Source organism: Engraulis encrasicolus, chromosome 16 (genome assembly GCF_034702125.1).
Source record: "Engraulis encrasicolus isolate BLACKSEA-1 chromosome 16, IST_EnEncr_1.0, whole genome shotgun sequence".
Taxonomy (NCBI): Eukaryota; Metazoa; Chordata; class Actinopteri; order Clupeiformes; family Engraulidae; genus Engraulis; species Engraulis encrasicolus.
In genome coordinates, this window is record NC_085872.1 from 29,781,261 (window position 1) to 29,798,301 (window position 17,041).

At 44.0% G+C, this 17,041-nt stretch overlaps 1 protein-coding gene across 1 annotated transcript in view; it reads left to right on the forward strand.

Annotated features, from left to right (window-relative positions):
• Positions 1-14,690, forward strand: part of greb1l (GREB1 like retinoic acid receptor coactivator) — a 66,599-nt gene extending 51,909 nt beyond the window's left edge. Inside the window, exons 23-33 of the mRNA XM_063219331.1 lie at positions 431-1,008; positions 1,695-1,953; positions 2,289-2,428; positions 3,145-3,306; positions 3,810-4,011; positions 4,924-5,092; positions 5,991-6,203; positions 7,447-7,588; positions 8,978-9,178; positions 9,319-9,457; positions 11,892-14,690. Of these exons, the coding sequence (XP_063075401.1) occupies positions 431-1,008; positions 1,695-1,953; positions 2,289-2,428; positions 3,145-3,306; positions 3,810-4,011; positions 4,924-5,092; positions 5,991-6,203; positions 7,447-7,588; positions 8,978-9,178; positions 9,319-9,457; positions 11,892-12,055 (2,369 nt within the window). The 3' untranslated portion in view covers positions 12,056-14,690. The remainder of the gene's footprint in view (positions 1-430; positions 1,009-1,694; positions 1,954-2,288; positions 2,429-3,144; positions 3,307-3,809; positions 4,012-4,923; positions 5,093-5,990; positions 6,204-7,446; positions 7,589-8,977; positions 9,179-9,318; positions 9,458-11,891) is intronic.
• The last annotated feature ends 2,351 nt before the right edge of the window (positions 14,691-17,041 follow it).

The following is a 17,041-nucleotide window of genomic DNA, read 5'->3' on the forward strand; positions in this document are numbered from 1 at the left end:
CCGGTTCGGGAACGTCAATTTATTGGTGGAACTCAGAACCGAAAACGTTATAATTCCGTTTCTGTTCGGAACGGAACGTTTGGAAAAAAATAACGGTTCAAAGCCCTGGTCTGGAGAGACTGCTTATGGTGCCTGCCTGTTACCTATGGTTTGCTGCCTTACGAAGACACATAGAATCTTAAGATTCTATGATCTTTTGAGAACAAGACTCTAGTAGAGTAGAGTAGCGTTACTCTACTCTACTCTAGTCTACTACTTGTAGAATCTTGTTCTCAAAAGTGTAGCATCAAGTAAGTGGCCTTCTCATAGCCTCCTTACTAGTCATATACAATATCTAGGTACTTCAGTAAGGATGTAGAGGCATTACGGATTAAGAATTCAGACTAATTTCTCATTTTTCCCTCCGCTTCTGTCCGCTTCTGAATCCTAGGCTCTCTGACTGAGAATGGCGTCAGCTCTTCCGGAATGCCCGACACCTCCCAGAAGGCCCCTCTCTCTTCAAACTCGTCTTCCCTGACCGAGACGGGCAGCAGCGGCACCGAGGAAGCCAGCTGCTCGCCCCGCCACGTCAAGCAGGAGTGCGACTCCCAGCCAGGCTCCTCCACCTCGGCCGTCCCAGGCCCCCTCTCCTTCTGCTCCTCCTCCCCGTCCTCCTCCTCCCCCTCGTCTTCCTCCACCACGCAGCGGCCCAGCCAGTCCACGCAAGCGCACAGGCACAGCTGCAGCACAGCTCGGGCCCACCTGTACCCGCGCACGGCTGTCCTGTCGCGAGCGGCCTACTCTCTGCTGGCTCCGGGTGCCCAGGACCAGGCCAGCTCCAAGGCCCTGCTGCCCCATGCCGATGCTGCCTGGAGCAGCCCCCTGCGGCCGCCACTGCCCCTGCAGCTGGGTGGCGTGGAGCAGTCGCTGTACTACAGGCAGTGGACCTGTGCTAGGAAGCACCACGCTGACGCGGAGGGGCCTGCCATGCCACACCCGAGGCGCCTGCTGCTGAGTGGGCCCCCACAGGTGAGTGTCACACGCACAGTAGTAGTGTGCAGATTTTATTTTCAGGGAGACAGTTCCAGCCCCCCCCCCCCATTTATTGCTGATGCCGCTGTCTGGCATCCTCGCTCGTGACATTTAGTCTAACTCAGCTTTATGATGAAGGGGTGGTGAAATAACCTGCATATCCTGTAATAGTCAGAAAATAATCTGTTCATAAACTATCCACAATTTTAAAGCCCTTTGCGCGGAGCCTATGCTATAGCCTTACTGTCACCAACATTGTAATGACCAAGTCTTAATCTGTAATGTCATAGTCTCTCTGAAATGCCATAGCAATATTGTTATGATGTACAGTACTTGAGTCCTTTCAGCAATAAGTGAACAAGCCCACCGGCCGGCTGGCCCATCTGCGCAAAGAGGCTACAGAATGAACAAGGAGAATTCGATTTAAGCAATAAGTGTCAAAGGCATTTCTGTCTAAAACTAGAGAGTGGTTTTCATGAAACTTGTACTGTACTTGCTGCTTCTGCTGCCTCAGCTGCTCTCCTGGATTTTCAGACTTTTGCCGCAGCTTGTAACTGACCTACATTCATTCTCTGATGGCTGACGTCTCTCTCTCTCTCTCTCTCTCTCCCTCTCTCTCTCTCTCTCTCTCTCTCTCTCCCTCTCTCTCTCTCTTTTCCGTGCTCCTTTTTTTATCACCGTAGGTGGGGAAGACAGGTGCTTACCTGCAGTTTCTGAGGATCCTGTTCCGGATGCTGATCCGCCTGCTGGAGGTGGACGTGTATGACGAGGAGGACCTGGAGGAGGACATAGCCGAGGGCTCGGGCGAGACCCCCACCACCGTCACCAGGTGGCCCGACGTGGAGGAGATGAGGAAGATGCCCTTCGACCCCTACCCCCGGGACCCCAAATTCAGGATCTCCAGCCCCTTGTATTCGGAGAAAATGCCTAACAAAGCTAAAGGTAAATTAAATGGGTTGTGGTTTAATGGGTGGCCACATTTACATGAGACATTTGATTCAGAATTACTGTAAATCACTTCAATTCTGAATAAAGCTCAATTTAATTTCTGCTAAATTCCGCTTTGAAAACACTTCATAATTCGGAATTAAATGAGAGATTAAAGTAAACTTGACGGAACTATTTAATTCTGAATGATTAATTCGGAATTAAAAAACGTCATGTAAAGGTAGTCAATGTTTTAGGTCACCAGTAGGCCTGTAAGTTGCACAGCATCATTCCTCACTACTCATTCATGTCATGACGTGCGTTAATGTTGTATTTGTTTTTGTTTTCAGGGTTGAAGACTGAGGCTGGGAGCCAAACGCCTGCCAAACGGGACACCGTGTCCATTAGGCTAAGCACATACGCGGCCCACAATGCCTTTCACCACTGTGAGCACTGCCACCACTACTGCGAGGCTGGCCCTGCCACCCAGGTGAGTCCCTCTATTACAGCGAAATTGCTCCCAGTGGGAGGGCAGAGCGCTATTACTGGGCCAGCGGGTTATTATGGGTCTGTGACTTGTGACTGCACTCTACTGTCCTGTTGTGTAAGTGTAGTAATTAACAACTGCATATGGCTCTTTGTCTTCCTCTCTCGTTTTCTCTCTCTCTCTCTCTCTCTCTCTCTCTCTCTCTCTCTCTCTCTCTCTCTCTCTCTCTCTCTCTCTCTCTCTCTCTCTCTCTCTCTCTCTCTCTCTCGTTTTCTCTCTCTCTCTCTCTCTCTCTCTCTCTCTCTCTTATGTGTCACCTTTCCCTTCTTTCTGTCTTCCCCTCTCTCCCTCTCTCTTTCTCTCTCTCTCTCTCTCATGTGTCACCTTTCCCTTCTTTCTGTCTTTCTCTCTCTCTCTCTCTCTCTCTCTCTCTCTCTCTCTCTCTCTCTCTCTCTCGTTTTCTCTCTCTCTCTCTCTCTCTCTCTCTCTCTCTCTCTCTCTCTCTCTCTCTCTTATGTGTCACCTTTCCCTTCTTTCTGTCTTCCCCTCTCTCCCTCTCTCTTTCTCTCTCTCTCTCTCTCTCATGTGTCACCTTTCCCTTCTTTCTGTCTTTCTCTCTCTCTCTCTCTCTCTCTCTCTCTCTCTCTCTCTCTCTCTCTCTCTCTCTCTCTCTCTCTCTCTCTCTCTCTCCATATCTCCCTCCCCTGACCTGCCTCCAGCTCTCGGACTGCACCTTCCATGCCTTCACCTTCTGCTCCTCCATGCTGGGGGAGGAGGTGCAGCTGCACTTCATCATCCCCAAGGCCAAGGAGCGCCACTTCATCTTCAGCCAGGAGGGGAGCCACCTGGAGAGCATGCGCCTGCCCCTGCTCTCAGATAAGGTGAGGCACCGGCCCCGGACCGACCCATCGCAGGGTCAAGGGAGGATAGACTCTTTATCCACAACTTGATAAACAAAACATAAATTGGTTTGGTTGTTGTTGTTGTGGAGGTGGTAATCTGTCAGTGAAGTTGCTGAGTTATTATTCATATGTGAAAAATTGAGACAGGAAATGAATCCAACTACTATAAGTAGGGAGAGAGATAGGAGAGCACTGCCTTGGGTCGTATATATCGCAGGTTCTTTTCTTTTCAAAACTTCCAAGGAGTAATGGAGGGTCCCGAGGCAACATTGCTATTTACTTTTTATTTTTTCCACACGCACAGACACGTTTCGACTCGCGCAGGAGTCTTTTCTGAGGTGTAAAGCTAAAAGTAGGGATTCTGAAAAGCCAAGTTGCCCATCTGTGGTCAAAAGTAACACGTCGGCTTTTCTGTAGAGCAATAGCAGTGCTTTCAACTCAGAGTTTCTCTCATGGCTTCTATCCCACCTTGGCGCCCGCAGGACGGTGGCCTGAAGAGCCCAATCTTCACGCCCACCACGGGTCGTCAGGAGCACGGTCTGCTGAACATCTACCATGCCATGGAGGGAGCTGACCACCTGCACATACTGGTGGTCAAGCAGTACGAGATGCCCCTCTACAGGAAGTACTGGCCCAACCACATCCTGCTGGTGCTGCCCGCCATGTTCAACAGCTCCGGAGTGGGTAAGTGTGACCATCCCCGCCCATCCACCCACAACCTACGGGGAGAGCTCTGTCTGCCAATTAGCATACAGGCGCATTTTTTATTTATTTTATTTTTTTGCTTTTTTATTAGATATTTTTTTTGACTTTTAGATTTTATTAGTGATAGGGAAGATGGAGAGAGCGAAGGAAATGTTTGGAACAGAGACAGGGAAGGGTCGGCAAAGCACTCGGGCCGAAATCGAACCCGGATTGGCCACATAGCAGACGAGTGCCCTATTCCGTTAAGCCATGGAAGGGCCGTAGAATTGTTGTTTAATTGGCATATTTTTGCATTCAAATAATGTGGGCCATGACTCTGTTATAGTTTGTACTGCTTTAACTCTTGCCCATGTCTGATTTAAAAAATGTTATAATAACATTCAGGTTACACTTCATTTTGATGGTTCACTATTACATTGGATCTACCACATTAGGTACAGTGTAATAACCAGTATAACAACTAATACCATGTTATACCAGTGTAACACCATGTACCAATTTTGTACTCACATCTAGTGTTAGGGTTAGTGTTAGGGTTGGTACATGGTATTACACTTATTTGGTATCACACCCATTTATTACATATTAATATTTAGGCATTAACGGGACACTGTGTGGGATTTGGAATTTCCAAAAATAGCCATTTTTAGCTGCAAAAATGACTGTACTTGGACCATACTAGAAAATATTTGTTAATTACTTAGTAAACTTTCATGTAAAGAACAAATTTGGCAATAGGCAGCCCAGTTTCAATGAGCAGCTTAGTTGCAGTACCTTTTTTGACCATTTCCTGCACAGTGTCCCTTTAAGCTCAAGTTTGGCAGTCTTATGAATATACTGTATTATTAGTGTGGTTAAAGTAGTGTATGTTGTGTCTGTGGCGGGGTGCAGGAGCGGCCCGCTTCATGATTAAGGAGCTGTCCTACCACAACCTGGAGCTGGAGCGTAACCGGCAGGAGGAGCAGGGGGTGCGGAGACAGGACGTCTGGCCCTTCATCGTCATGATGGACGACTCCTGCGTGCTGTGGAATGCCCATTACTACGCGCAGGACAGCAGTGGGTAAGGAACACTGCACAAACATTCTCGTGGTCTGTCTCTTTGTCTGTCTCTGATTGGCTGTCTGTCCGTCCTTGATGTCTGTCTCTCTCTCTGTCTCTGTCTCTGTCTCTGTCATTATCGTTCTCTCTCTCTCTCTCTCTTTCTCTCTCTCTCTCTCTCTCTCTCTCTCTCTCTCTCTCTCTCTCTCTCTCTCTCTCGCTCTCTCTCTTGTTCTCTCTCTCTCTCTCTCTCTCTCTCTCTCTCTCTCTCTCTCTCTCTCTCTCTCTCTCTCTCTCTCTCTCTCTTTTCACTGAACCTGCTTGTAAGAGCTGGGCTGGATTGATGTCAGTTTAGCTGATGTCAGTCAGTCAAATCATTATGTCGGCTCCCATAAATCGTTTCAGGTGCATGATTTCTCTTGCCCAATTTGCATGTCAGTTTGCATCCATCCACAGTGCATCTGTGTGCGCATCATCCCTTGACCTCACTCCATACCAACCCCAGCCCCCGCCTCATCTCACCATGGCCCCAGAGGTCACAAATGTCTATGTATAGGGGCGGCTGTGGCCTATTGGTTAAGGAGATGGGCTTTAGATCAGGGGGTTGCAGGCCCCAGGAACCTTTCCCCTCGCTACCATATGGCTGAAGTGCCCCTGAGCAAGGCAGCTTAACCCCACACTGCTCCAGGGACTGTAAACAATAGCCTGTAAATAACTGTAAGTTGCTTTGAATAAAAGCGACAGTTAAGTGTAATGTGAAGTCATTGCTGAAGCACATGGGGATTACTATTCATTTTGTCTATGTCACTGATAGTGTTGTGAAGGAAGAATGTGCTAAAATGGCTGCACACTGTAATCTCTATCATCCTATCTGGTCCTCTCCCGCTGCCCACTACGCTCAATGTATGATTCTCTCACAGCGCCCCGGAGGTCACCAGTGTGTCTCTGAAGACGGTGCTGCGGCACATGGAGAGCACCCCGAAGATCGCCATGTACGCCACGTGCGGCGCCCGCAAGTGGAGCAGCGGCCTGGCGTCCCGACCCACCGCCGCCCCCTTCTCCCGCTGCCAGCTGCACGACTTCATCATGCTCAACGTGGACCTGACGCAGAACGTCCAGTACGACCTCAACCGGTGAGGGGGATAAAATCCTATTGTATCCTATTGTTCATTTGGATTCTTTTATTTATGCATTTCAAAACAGGTCAGTTTGAGTACAACAGAATCGGATGCTTTCTCTGATACAATAAATGAATCGTGAAATAAGTGGCTAGTTGTCAGTGATAGGTTGGGCTGTGCGTGCGTGCGACCTAAACCGGTGAGTGGGATAAAACAGGCTTTGAGGAGTACCATCACAAATATGTGATTAGAATTTTGCCCAAATTTTGAGTTCTCATTATGATGGCATAAGGACTTTGCAAGATTTTTTAACACAGACCTCGATGGGAGCAGTAGAGTGTTCAAGTAAAATTCTAGAAGAACCTGGGGAAAGTCCTTACTCCTCAAAGGGTTAAAAAAAAATGTATCCTATTGTTCATTTGGATTCTTTTATTTATGCATTCAAAACAGGCCAGTTTGAGTACAACAGAATCGGATGCTTTCTCTGATACAATAAATGAATCGTGAAATAAGTGGCTAATTGTCAGTGATCGGTTGGGCTGTGCGTGCGCGCGTGCGTGCATGTGTGTGTGCCTGCATGTATGGATGGCTCCTGTTCGCTGACGTGCTTTTTGAATACACAAATTATTTTTGTGGACAGAGCGTATTTTGAAGAGGTTGTTTGACTTGAGCGTGAGATTGAGTGCTCAGGCAAATGTTTGCATTGCAATAGTCTGCATTGTCATCAACAACAGTGCAAAAACAAACAAGTAATGATTGTGTTCTGATGAGCATGAGGTTAGAGCTTAGCCGTGGTGTATGCATATGTGCAGGTGTGAGAGTGTGTGCTCGCAGATTTGTCTGCATTTTGCATGAGTGGGAAATTTGCACTTTGTGTCAGAGACAGAGAGTGGATGTGAACAGACAGGTGTGTATATGTTGGCGTGTGTGTGTGTGTGTGTGTGTGTGTGTGTGTGTGTGTGTGTGTGTGTGTGTGTGTGTGTGTGTGTGTGTGTGTGTGTGTGTGTGCATGTGTGTGTGTGTGTGTGTGTGTGTGTGTGTGTGTGTGTGTGTGTGTGTGTGTGTGCACGTGTGTGTGTGTGCACGTGTGCACGTGTGCATGCCTGTGTGTGTGCATGCCTGTGTGCGTGCATGCATGTGTGTGTGTGTGTGTGAGTGTGTGCGTGCATGTGTGTGTGTGCATGTATGCAGGCATGGTGAGGGAGTAAATGCTGTGTCCTTCTCTGGTCTGACCCTGTGGTCCTCTGCTTTGGCTCAGGTACACCTGCGAGGAGGTGGACTTCAACCTGAGGGCCAACAGCAGCGGCCTGCTAGTCTGCCGCTTCAACCACTTCAGCTTCATGAAGAAGCACATCCCCCTCGGAGGACACAAGGACTTCCTCATCAAGCCCAAACTCATGGTGAGGTCCCCCTTCATCAAGTCCCGTTATGCCTCTTTTTCCACTGCCGGTTTTCTGGTAGGCCTACAGCTTGACACAGCGCGACTCAGCCACCCCTTTTTGCTTTACGATTGAGCTGTGTCGTTTGAAAAGCAAAAAGTGGAGGCTGGGTCGTGTTGTGTCGAGCTGTAGGCCTACCAGAAAACCGGCAGTGGAAAAGAGGCAATAGTCAGTCACTTGGGGGTCACTTAGGGGTCACTCTCTCACCCATTTACCCAGCACTTCATCCACTCTATCAGACTACCACGTTCACTCACTCACTCACTCACTCACTCACTCACTCACTCACTCACTTGCTCACTCACTCACTCACTCACTCACTCACTCACTCACTCACTCACTCACTCACTCACTCACTCACTCACTCACTCACTCACTCACTCACTCACTCACTCACTCACTCACTCACTCACTCACTCATTCAATTCAATTCAATATAATTCAAATATGCTTTAATGCCGTGACTATTGGTAACAGTGTTGTCAAAGCTTACAGATAAAATAAAAGTGGGTAACAGAACATTATGGTCAATTAAGAACATTAAGCATACATGTGTTATATATGTGTCACTCGCTCACTCACTCACTCACTCACTCACTCACTTCACTCACTTGCTCTCTGACTCACGCACTCGCTCACCCACTCACTTGCTCGCTCACTGTCCTACTTTCTCGCTCACTCACTCACTCACTCACTCACTCACTCACTCACTCACTCACTCACTCACTCACTCACTTGCTCTTTGACTCACGCCCTCACTTCACTCACTTCACTCACTTCACTCACTCACTCACTCACTCACTCACTCACTCACTCACTCACTCACTCACTCACTCACTCACTCACTCACTCACTCACTTCACTGACTCACTCACTCACTCGCCCTCACTTCACTTCACTTCACTCACTCACTCACTCACTCACTCACTCACTCACTCACTCACTCACTCACTCACTCACTCACTCACTCACTCACTCACTCACTCACTTCACTCACTTCACTCACTCACTTCACTCACTCACTCACTCACTTCACTCACTCACTTCTCTCACGTCACTCACTCACTTCACTCACTCACTCACTTGCTCTTTGACTCACGCACTCGCTCACCCACTCACTTACTCAGTCACTGTCCTACTTTCTCGCTCCCTCTCTCACCGTCTCCCTCAATCACTGACTCCAACACACCTACCAGATAATAGAATATTTCATATTAGATCTGACACAGAGTGGCAATTTCTTCCATAATAACGTTCATGTCAGCGTGAAGTGAAATCCTATTTCCTCCTACCTTCTGACACATCCCCTTTACTGACTTGCCTTAGTCTGCTCCCCCCACTATCTCTCAGGGCCTGGAGGGCTCCACCCCGATCAGCGCCTCCCAGTACGTGTGCGCCCCCGACAGCGAGCACACCCTGCTGGCCGCGCCGGCCCAGTTCCTCCTGGAGAAGTTCCTGGGCAGCTGCAGCCACCGGCTCTTCCCCAAGGCCGTCTACAACCCCAGCAACCCCGTGCTGTCCATCGACAGCTACCTCAACCTCGGCCCTGAGGTAATAAGGCCGGCTGATGACTTTTTTTTTTGTCCCACCTCAACTTTAAAAGACTAAAGCTGAATTCTGTGTATTTGTAAGCACCTGTTTTGTATAAGGCTGTTTGTATAAGGCTGTTTATGTGTGGTGTCTCTGCACAGGTCTCGGTGTGCTATGTGAGCTCGAGGCCCCACTCTGTGAACCTGGACCATCAGGGCCTGGTGTTCAGTGGCCTGCTGCTCTACCTGTGCGACTCCTTCGTGGTGTCTGGCCTTCTGAAGAAGTTCAGATTCTTGAAAGGTGAGCTCAAAGTACATGTGGTGCAGTAAAAAAAACGAAAAAAAAACCATACGTGGACAGTAATTCTAACCCCACTTTAGATAGGTAAATAGTGGTTATTTTTTTCCAAATTGTATATGGGAAGTACCATGAGGTTCATTACAATACTTTAACAGCAGTTATAACTTTTTGCACTAAATATTAAGTGTTTGATGACATCATCAATCTAAGAAATCCACCGATGTGAATTATGACCATAACAAGCATGTTTATATCTGAAAATCAACCACACCAAAGGGCAATTTCAGGTTTTAAAAAATATTATGATGTTTAGTACAGTTCACTTGAGAAGTCTATGTTGTTAAAATCCAAATTTACAATAAAGGTAGGTTTTTATACAATATAAAGCTACTGTCCACGTATGTGGACGTTGCGCATCAAGGGAGTCTAATGATAAACATATTATTTATGATTACCGTGAGAATATTCTGCTCATTTTGGGCAAATACTTAATGTTATGAGCATTTATAATGATTATAGTGTGAAAATAAATTATTTTTAACATATTTAACACATTTTAACACTTTTAATTTAATAAATTCAAGAAAAACTACCTAAAATTAGTGTTTCACGCACGTGTCTATAGGCATATTTCGGGTTTCTTTCACCACAAAATGACACAAATGATGTAGGAATGAGCTAGAATACATGCTGAATCAAATACAGATCTGTCTTCATCAGAATTGAAGTTTTTTTCCACATGCAACAAGGTTTCCCCACAAATCTTGCCATAGCTGTGTATGTAAATATTGCTAAATTGACAGTTTTTTTTCTCTTTTTTCATCTTTGTTCGTTAAATACTGTAATATATAATGTGTAAGTGTCATATAATGTTGTAATATTACATATAGTAACATGGAAAGTAAGTAAAATAACTTGCATTTATAATAGGAGGTCTATTTAACACTATTTTTTCACAGAAAATACTTGAACATGCTGATGAATGACTACAAAACGCATGTGTCTGGAGGCAAATTTCATATTACCTTTCATATAGGGACAACATAAATGATGTAGGATTGAGCTAGAATCCATGCTGAATCAAATACAGATGTGTCTTCATCAGAATTTAAGGTTTTTTCCACATACAACAAGGTTTCCCCACAAATCTTGCCATAGCTGTGTATGTAAATATTGCTAAATTGACAGTTTTTTTTCTCTTTGTTTCATCTTTGTTTCTTAAATAGTGTAATGTATAATGCATAAGTGTCATATAATGTTGTAATATGACACAAGGTAACATGGGAAGTAAGTAAATTAACTTACATTTATAATAGGGGGTCTATTTAACACTATTTTTTACAGAAAATACTTGAAAATGCTGATGAATGACTACAGAACGCATGTGTCTGGAGGCAAATTTCACATTACCTTTTATACAGGGACAACATAAATGATGTAAGATTGAGCTAGAGTACATGCTGAATCAAACTGAGCTTTTTGTTCACCAGCATTGGCTGTCTTCTTGCATGCAATAAGAATTTCCCACATATTTTTCTATGACCGCCTATATAAACAATGCTATTTTTATATATATGTTTTTGTTGTTGGTTAATTACAGTGATATATGGTGTTAAAGTGTTATATTGTGTTGTTATATAGCATAAAACACCATAAAAATGAATAAAACAGCTTAATTTGAACTTGAAATACAGTATAGGCCTATATAACTTTTCACTCCTTTGATGCGCAGTGTCCACATATGTGGACAGTAAAATAACTTCCACATCAAAAGAGATTTTTGAAAAATTCCAAAAGATTCTTCATATTAGCTCCATTATGAGCGAGAAAATCAATATATAAAAAATCTTGCACATTTTTTTCATGGTGTCTGCATGAAAGGGTTAAAGGGACACTGTGCAGGAAATGGTCAAAAAAGGTACTGCAACTATGCTGCTCATTGAAACTGGGCTGCCTACTGCCAAATTTGATCTTTACATGAAAGTTTACTAAGTAATAAACAAATATTGTCTAGTATGGTCCAAGTACAGTCATTTTTGCAGCTAAAAATGGCTATTTCTGGAAATTCAAAATGGCGGACCATGGAGAAGATCCCCCTTTTCATGTATGAAAAGTGCAATTTTTCCAGTTATAATGAATACTTAGAATTTGATGGTGGTGTTAAGTATTCATGAAAAAGGTAACATTAGTGAATGGGCAGCATGAATTCTGGAAATAAACAGCTAAAAATCTCACACAGTGTCCCTTTAATTATTCCTGATTTGTGTATGTTTGTATGCTTACATGTACACATGTATGTAGGTGTCTATGAGCCTTACGCATGTGTGGTGGTGAACATGATTGTATAAATATACAACAAGCCTCTATTTTTCTCCATGTCTTAATTCATGTTCTGGGTCTAATGTTGTGTTTGCTGGTGTCTGTCTCTGTGCAGGAGCCACGTTGTGTGTGATCTGCCAGGACCGTAGCTCCCTGCGGCAGACCATCGTGCGTCTGGAGCTGGAGGACGAGTGGCAGTTCCGCCTGCGAGACGAGTTCCAGACGGCCAACTGCAGCGAGGACCGGCCCCTCTACTTCCTGACCGGCCGCCACATCTGATCCGACTGACCCCCGTCACCCCTTCCACCAACTCCCCCCATCCCCACCGTCCCCTGCTCTACAACCCCGGCCCCACACTGTCCCTACCCCTGTGGGGACGCATGGAGAGACGAGTGACAAACACAACTCCTCCACCCCCCACACCCCCCCTGCCGTTCCAAAAACCCCTCCCCGTGTCACAGAGACAGGTGGAGAAACAGTGGGGGCACAGGTGGTGCCTTTTCCGTCTCTCCGCCACGGCAGTGACTAGAGGCAAGCTAGCGTGTGGGGGGGGTGCAGCCTGCAGCCCGCAGCCTAGCACAGTCACTCACTTGCTGATGGATGTGTTGTGTTGACATGTGGGCATGTGGGCAGTGGACTTGGTAGTGACCCTTGACACCTCTACGTCTTCTTATACAGGGCAAGGCTTGACATTGGACCAACACGAGGTTTCACTTCTCATGTCCTGTCCACGCGTGGCCAGCCTATTGACTGGCCTTGCCTTGCCCCTCTATGTTACATTTCTATCAGAGCTGCTTTTTTTCCAGATGCTCGTCACAATTGCTTTTTTTGTTGTTGCTTTTTTTGCGACGAACTCCCCCCAAAGACTCACGCAGACACTGTGAGCAGCTATTTTGAAAGATTGTAAACCTGGTCCTGTTTCCAGGTTCTCGTGGTATATCTCTGGTGGGATATACACTTTATCTCAGGGTTTCGCCTAGAAGGTTATTACTAATGCTTTGCTTTATTCTGCCATTAGAGCTCAGTATTGGCCTTTCCTAGCACATTGTCCAGGATCCTTTATTTTATCGTTTTGACTCATCAAAGACTCTTCAACTTCTTATTCCTTTAAAAAAAACCTCAAGATTTTAGATCCCCCGTCGGCTATTTGTTATTTTTTGCATATTATTATGCAGTTTATTCTGCTGTTCCAGCTTGGATGTGAACTTAGTCAATCAGTAATTTAATCATAGTGAATGTTCTGGAGGACAAGCTGGCAGCAACGACAATGAATGTCCCATTCACAAGCTTGGTGAACTCCGAAATCATGCTGAAACTCGCGATCAATCCAGAGAGAAATCAACCCCTTTGCTTTAACACAAGACTTTAAGTATTTATTTTACACGTTCAGCCTTTCACATTGGAAAAGATGAAAATAGACTGTGATTGTCTTTTCATCCAGAGACAGAGAGGAACTCATGGTCTTGCATCATACAGTACATAGTTCAGGGTTACTGTCAGTGTTGTATCTAGGAGCTGCTGATGCTGATGGCTCCTGTTGTGTGTGAAGATCAGTCCACTGTTACAGACCCATCGTATCACTCTCTTCTCTGACCACTGTGCCTTCATAATGTGGCATATCCTGGAGACCAATCTTGACTCCTTTCTCAACCTCTCACAAAAAAAACGTTCCCTTTCGCTGTGAACACGCTCACTACCTACCATTGTGACCACTGAATTCCGAAATTCCTATCTTTGTATGGTTATAAAATGGTCAAATGTTGACTGTTGCATACTTAAAGGGCACCATAGTTTGACGTTTTGTCCATGTATCTGATGCTTTGTCACACCTGTGTGACTTACTGCCATTGTGTTTCTGATGATGTACTATGTGCCTGTGCTTCAATTGACAAGTGTTGCCCACCGTCACAGCTTGTGCCTGAACGTGTTGCCGTACCGCTTCAGTGGCAGCCTTGCAATCTGTATGACCTGACCTGAAACAGTCTGGTACCACTGTTTGCAATGTTGGGGGGAAAAATATGTGGTCTAGCTTTTAACTTTGAGAAAGTAGGCCCTGTAATCAGTTTTATATAGGGAAAACACGGTTATGTTAGAAGGGAGCAAAATTTCCATTTTTTTGTTTTGTAATGTGCAAAACTTGTTTACATGTGAAAGTTGTCTATTAATATATAGTAGTCTGACCTTTCCCCCCCAAATTGTGGAGATTGACATTGTTACTGTTGAGTCACTTTGAACCGAACGTATTGATGCTTACACGTTTCAGCATTCTGTGTTTTACCTAGGCACAAAGAATCTACCTAAGATTTCTTTATACCATTCTTTTGTAACCTGTTTTTACTGTTTGTTGGCTTGTATTTAATAATGAACAGCAGTCCCCTTTTGAGGGATTCTTATTTATTGTCCCGGCCAGTTTGGACTGATAATCAGGATGTCAACGTTTAGTGTTGCCTGTGCACTAAGCTTAAAAAAAACTGAAGAAAAAAATCAAGAGGGTACCAAAAAAAAAGATCTGTAGAAAAGGATTACTCGAAGACAAAGAAAAAAATGTGAACTTGCACTAAAGAGAAAAGAGGCCAAAATTATACAGATCTTAGCACACAGTCTTGAGCTCGCCTAACAAAGCCAGAGAACACCTGCAAACAGTGGAGAAGAAGACCACACGCCCCGCCTGAAAAACATTGTGACCCCTAGAATGTGTCTTGTATGTAGATAGTGTCGTGCACATAACTTATGCAATTTGCTTTTCACAATCTTCACAGAAGTATTTATCTGCTGTGCATACAAAGATGACTCGCTGCAGGCCTTGCCATTAAAGAAAAACTGTCTACCTCATTAACTGCCATTATGGTTGTGAGTTAATCAACATTTAACTATGGAAATAATTCAACTTTTTTTGTTTAAATGTATGAATGTATTAAAGTTACATTGAATTGAAATCCATAATTGTGCCTCATTTCATGTCAGGTGTAATATACCATATACAAACCCCAACTCCGATGAAGTTGGGACGTTTGGTAAACAGTGAATAAAATCAAAATGCTATCATTTTCAAAACATTCAATCTATTCATTAGATGGAGAATAGTGAAAAGACAACATATTAAGTGTTAAAACCGAGAAAAAATATTGTTTTGGGGGACATATGTACTCATTTCTAATTTGATAAATCCAACACGTCTCAAAAGAGTTGGGACGGGGATCAGTGAAATTTAGTAAACATCCAAATAAGATAAAACAACAAAGAAGAACATTTCAAAATGAATTGTACTGACGGACAATATAGGTGTCCAGGTATAAGATCATCACAGAGAGGCTGAGTCACTGAGAATTAAAGATGCAAAGGGAATAATTACCATAGTTATTACATACATTTTTGAATTCCCTTTGATTTACCACGATTGAGTGTATATAAGACATATTTTTGTTAATAAAATCATTGTATAGGTTCATGACATCATGAAATATATATTGGCTGTAGTCTCACTCTAGCACTCCAGGAATTAGAGCTATTGAAAATTTACCATATTAAGAATGCTTAATGCATGAAAATGATACAGGGGTGTAACATTCTCCTAAGCACCTGAGCTCACTTGAAATAGACCCAGAAGACATGGGAAACTGTCCTTTGCTTACAGAAGTCAGCAGAAGTTGTAGAAGTCCATTCTTTTTAACAATAATAGAGCATTGCACATCCTGTGCTACAGTAAAAATGGACCATCCAACTTGTGTTAGTGCTAGCTTCAAAAGTCAGCCTCCATGATGGCATGCGGGTGCAGTAGTGCATTGGTTAAGATGTTCTCACTCATCTGTAGAGTTAAATACAGTGCTGAATGGTATCAATGGGTTTTAAACAGCATGAAAATCCACTCATGCATTATATTTTGAAGGGAGATCTTCGATTACTGCCACATAGTAAGGTCAAATTGCATTCTCTACTATGTTTTAACAGTTTGGCTCCATCATAAGGACCAGCAGGTGACAAAATGGTGGGTTTTTGGTCAAGACCTGTCACACTGTAAGCACTACAGAAAGGAAAACATTGCAAAACAAGACAAGGAATACACCCACCATTTAAGCTGGTGAAATCATGTCCAAGATAGGAATTAACACTGTTTTTTTATATAAAATCATCTCATCGGTTAATGTATTTAACTGTTAAGTGTTGTCTTTTGTTTTGTTTTTAGTCTTCCTCGACATTTGCTGCCATTTATTGTCCCCGTCCCAACTCTTTTGAGACGTGTTGGATTTATCAAATTAGAAATGAGTACATATGTCCCCCAAAACAATATTTTTTCTCAGTTTTAACACTTAATATGTTGTCTTTTCACTATTCTCCATCTAATGAATAGATTGAATGTTTTGAAAATGATAGCATTTTGATTTTATTCACTGTTTACCAAACGTCCCAACTTCATCGGAGTTGGGGTTTGTATCTTTCCATGTTTATTGGAAATGACATTATTAACTGCATTAGTGTTCTCTCTTTCATAGCCTAGTCTTCTAGTCTTCTTCTCTTCTGCCATGTTACCAATCACATCACCTGCCATTTTCAAAGGGAGTATTTTTTATTTTTTCGCATGACACTGCAGCAGCTGTCTCGCCTGATGTATATCCCTACCTGCCAGTCAACTACCCTACTTTCCCATCCCCCCCTCAATCGCATTCTGATCTGCACACAGCAATATATGAACAGCTCTTTTCCAAAACGCTATATCCACCATTTTTTACTTTTTGCATTTTAATATTGGAATGGACTGCTAAGGAGTCTTATCATCTATGTGTGAATTCTTGCCATTCAAATGTTTTGAGAACATACTTTTTAAACCTCTATAAAATGCATGTTGTAATGCAATTCAATGGAATGTGCAATACAAAAATGTCAATTTCCTCATTCTATAAAATGGTTATATCTCATTTTGGAAAAGAGCTCTTCATATCCAGGTGTCTGTCTGTCTGCCTGCCTGTGTTTTATGCCTGTGGAAAAATACAAAAGCCTGACCGCACGTGTCGGTCTTACCCCTGTGGAACAGTAGAGCTGTGCCTCAGATACAGCACAATCCTATTGTTGAGCCTCTTCACGTTCCGCCTGAAATATGTTTAGCTGATGACTGGTGAAAAAAAAGTGCTAGGATCAGACATTTCCGCACAAGACCTCTCCGCTTTTCCAAGCTTAGAATGAGATGACTGCTGCACTCAGCAGGCCATGTGATTCTTGGGAGACAGAGAGAGAGAGAGAGAGAGAGAGGGAGGGAGAAGACTAGAGTTT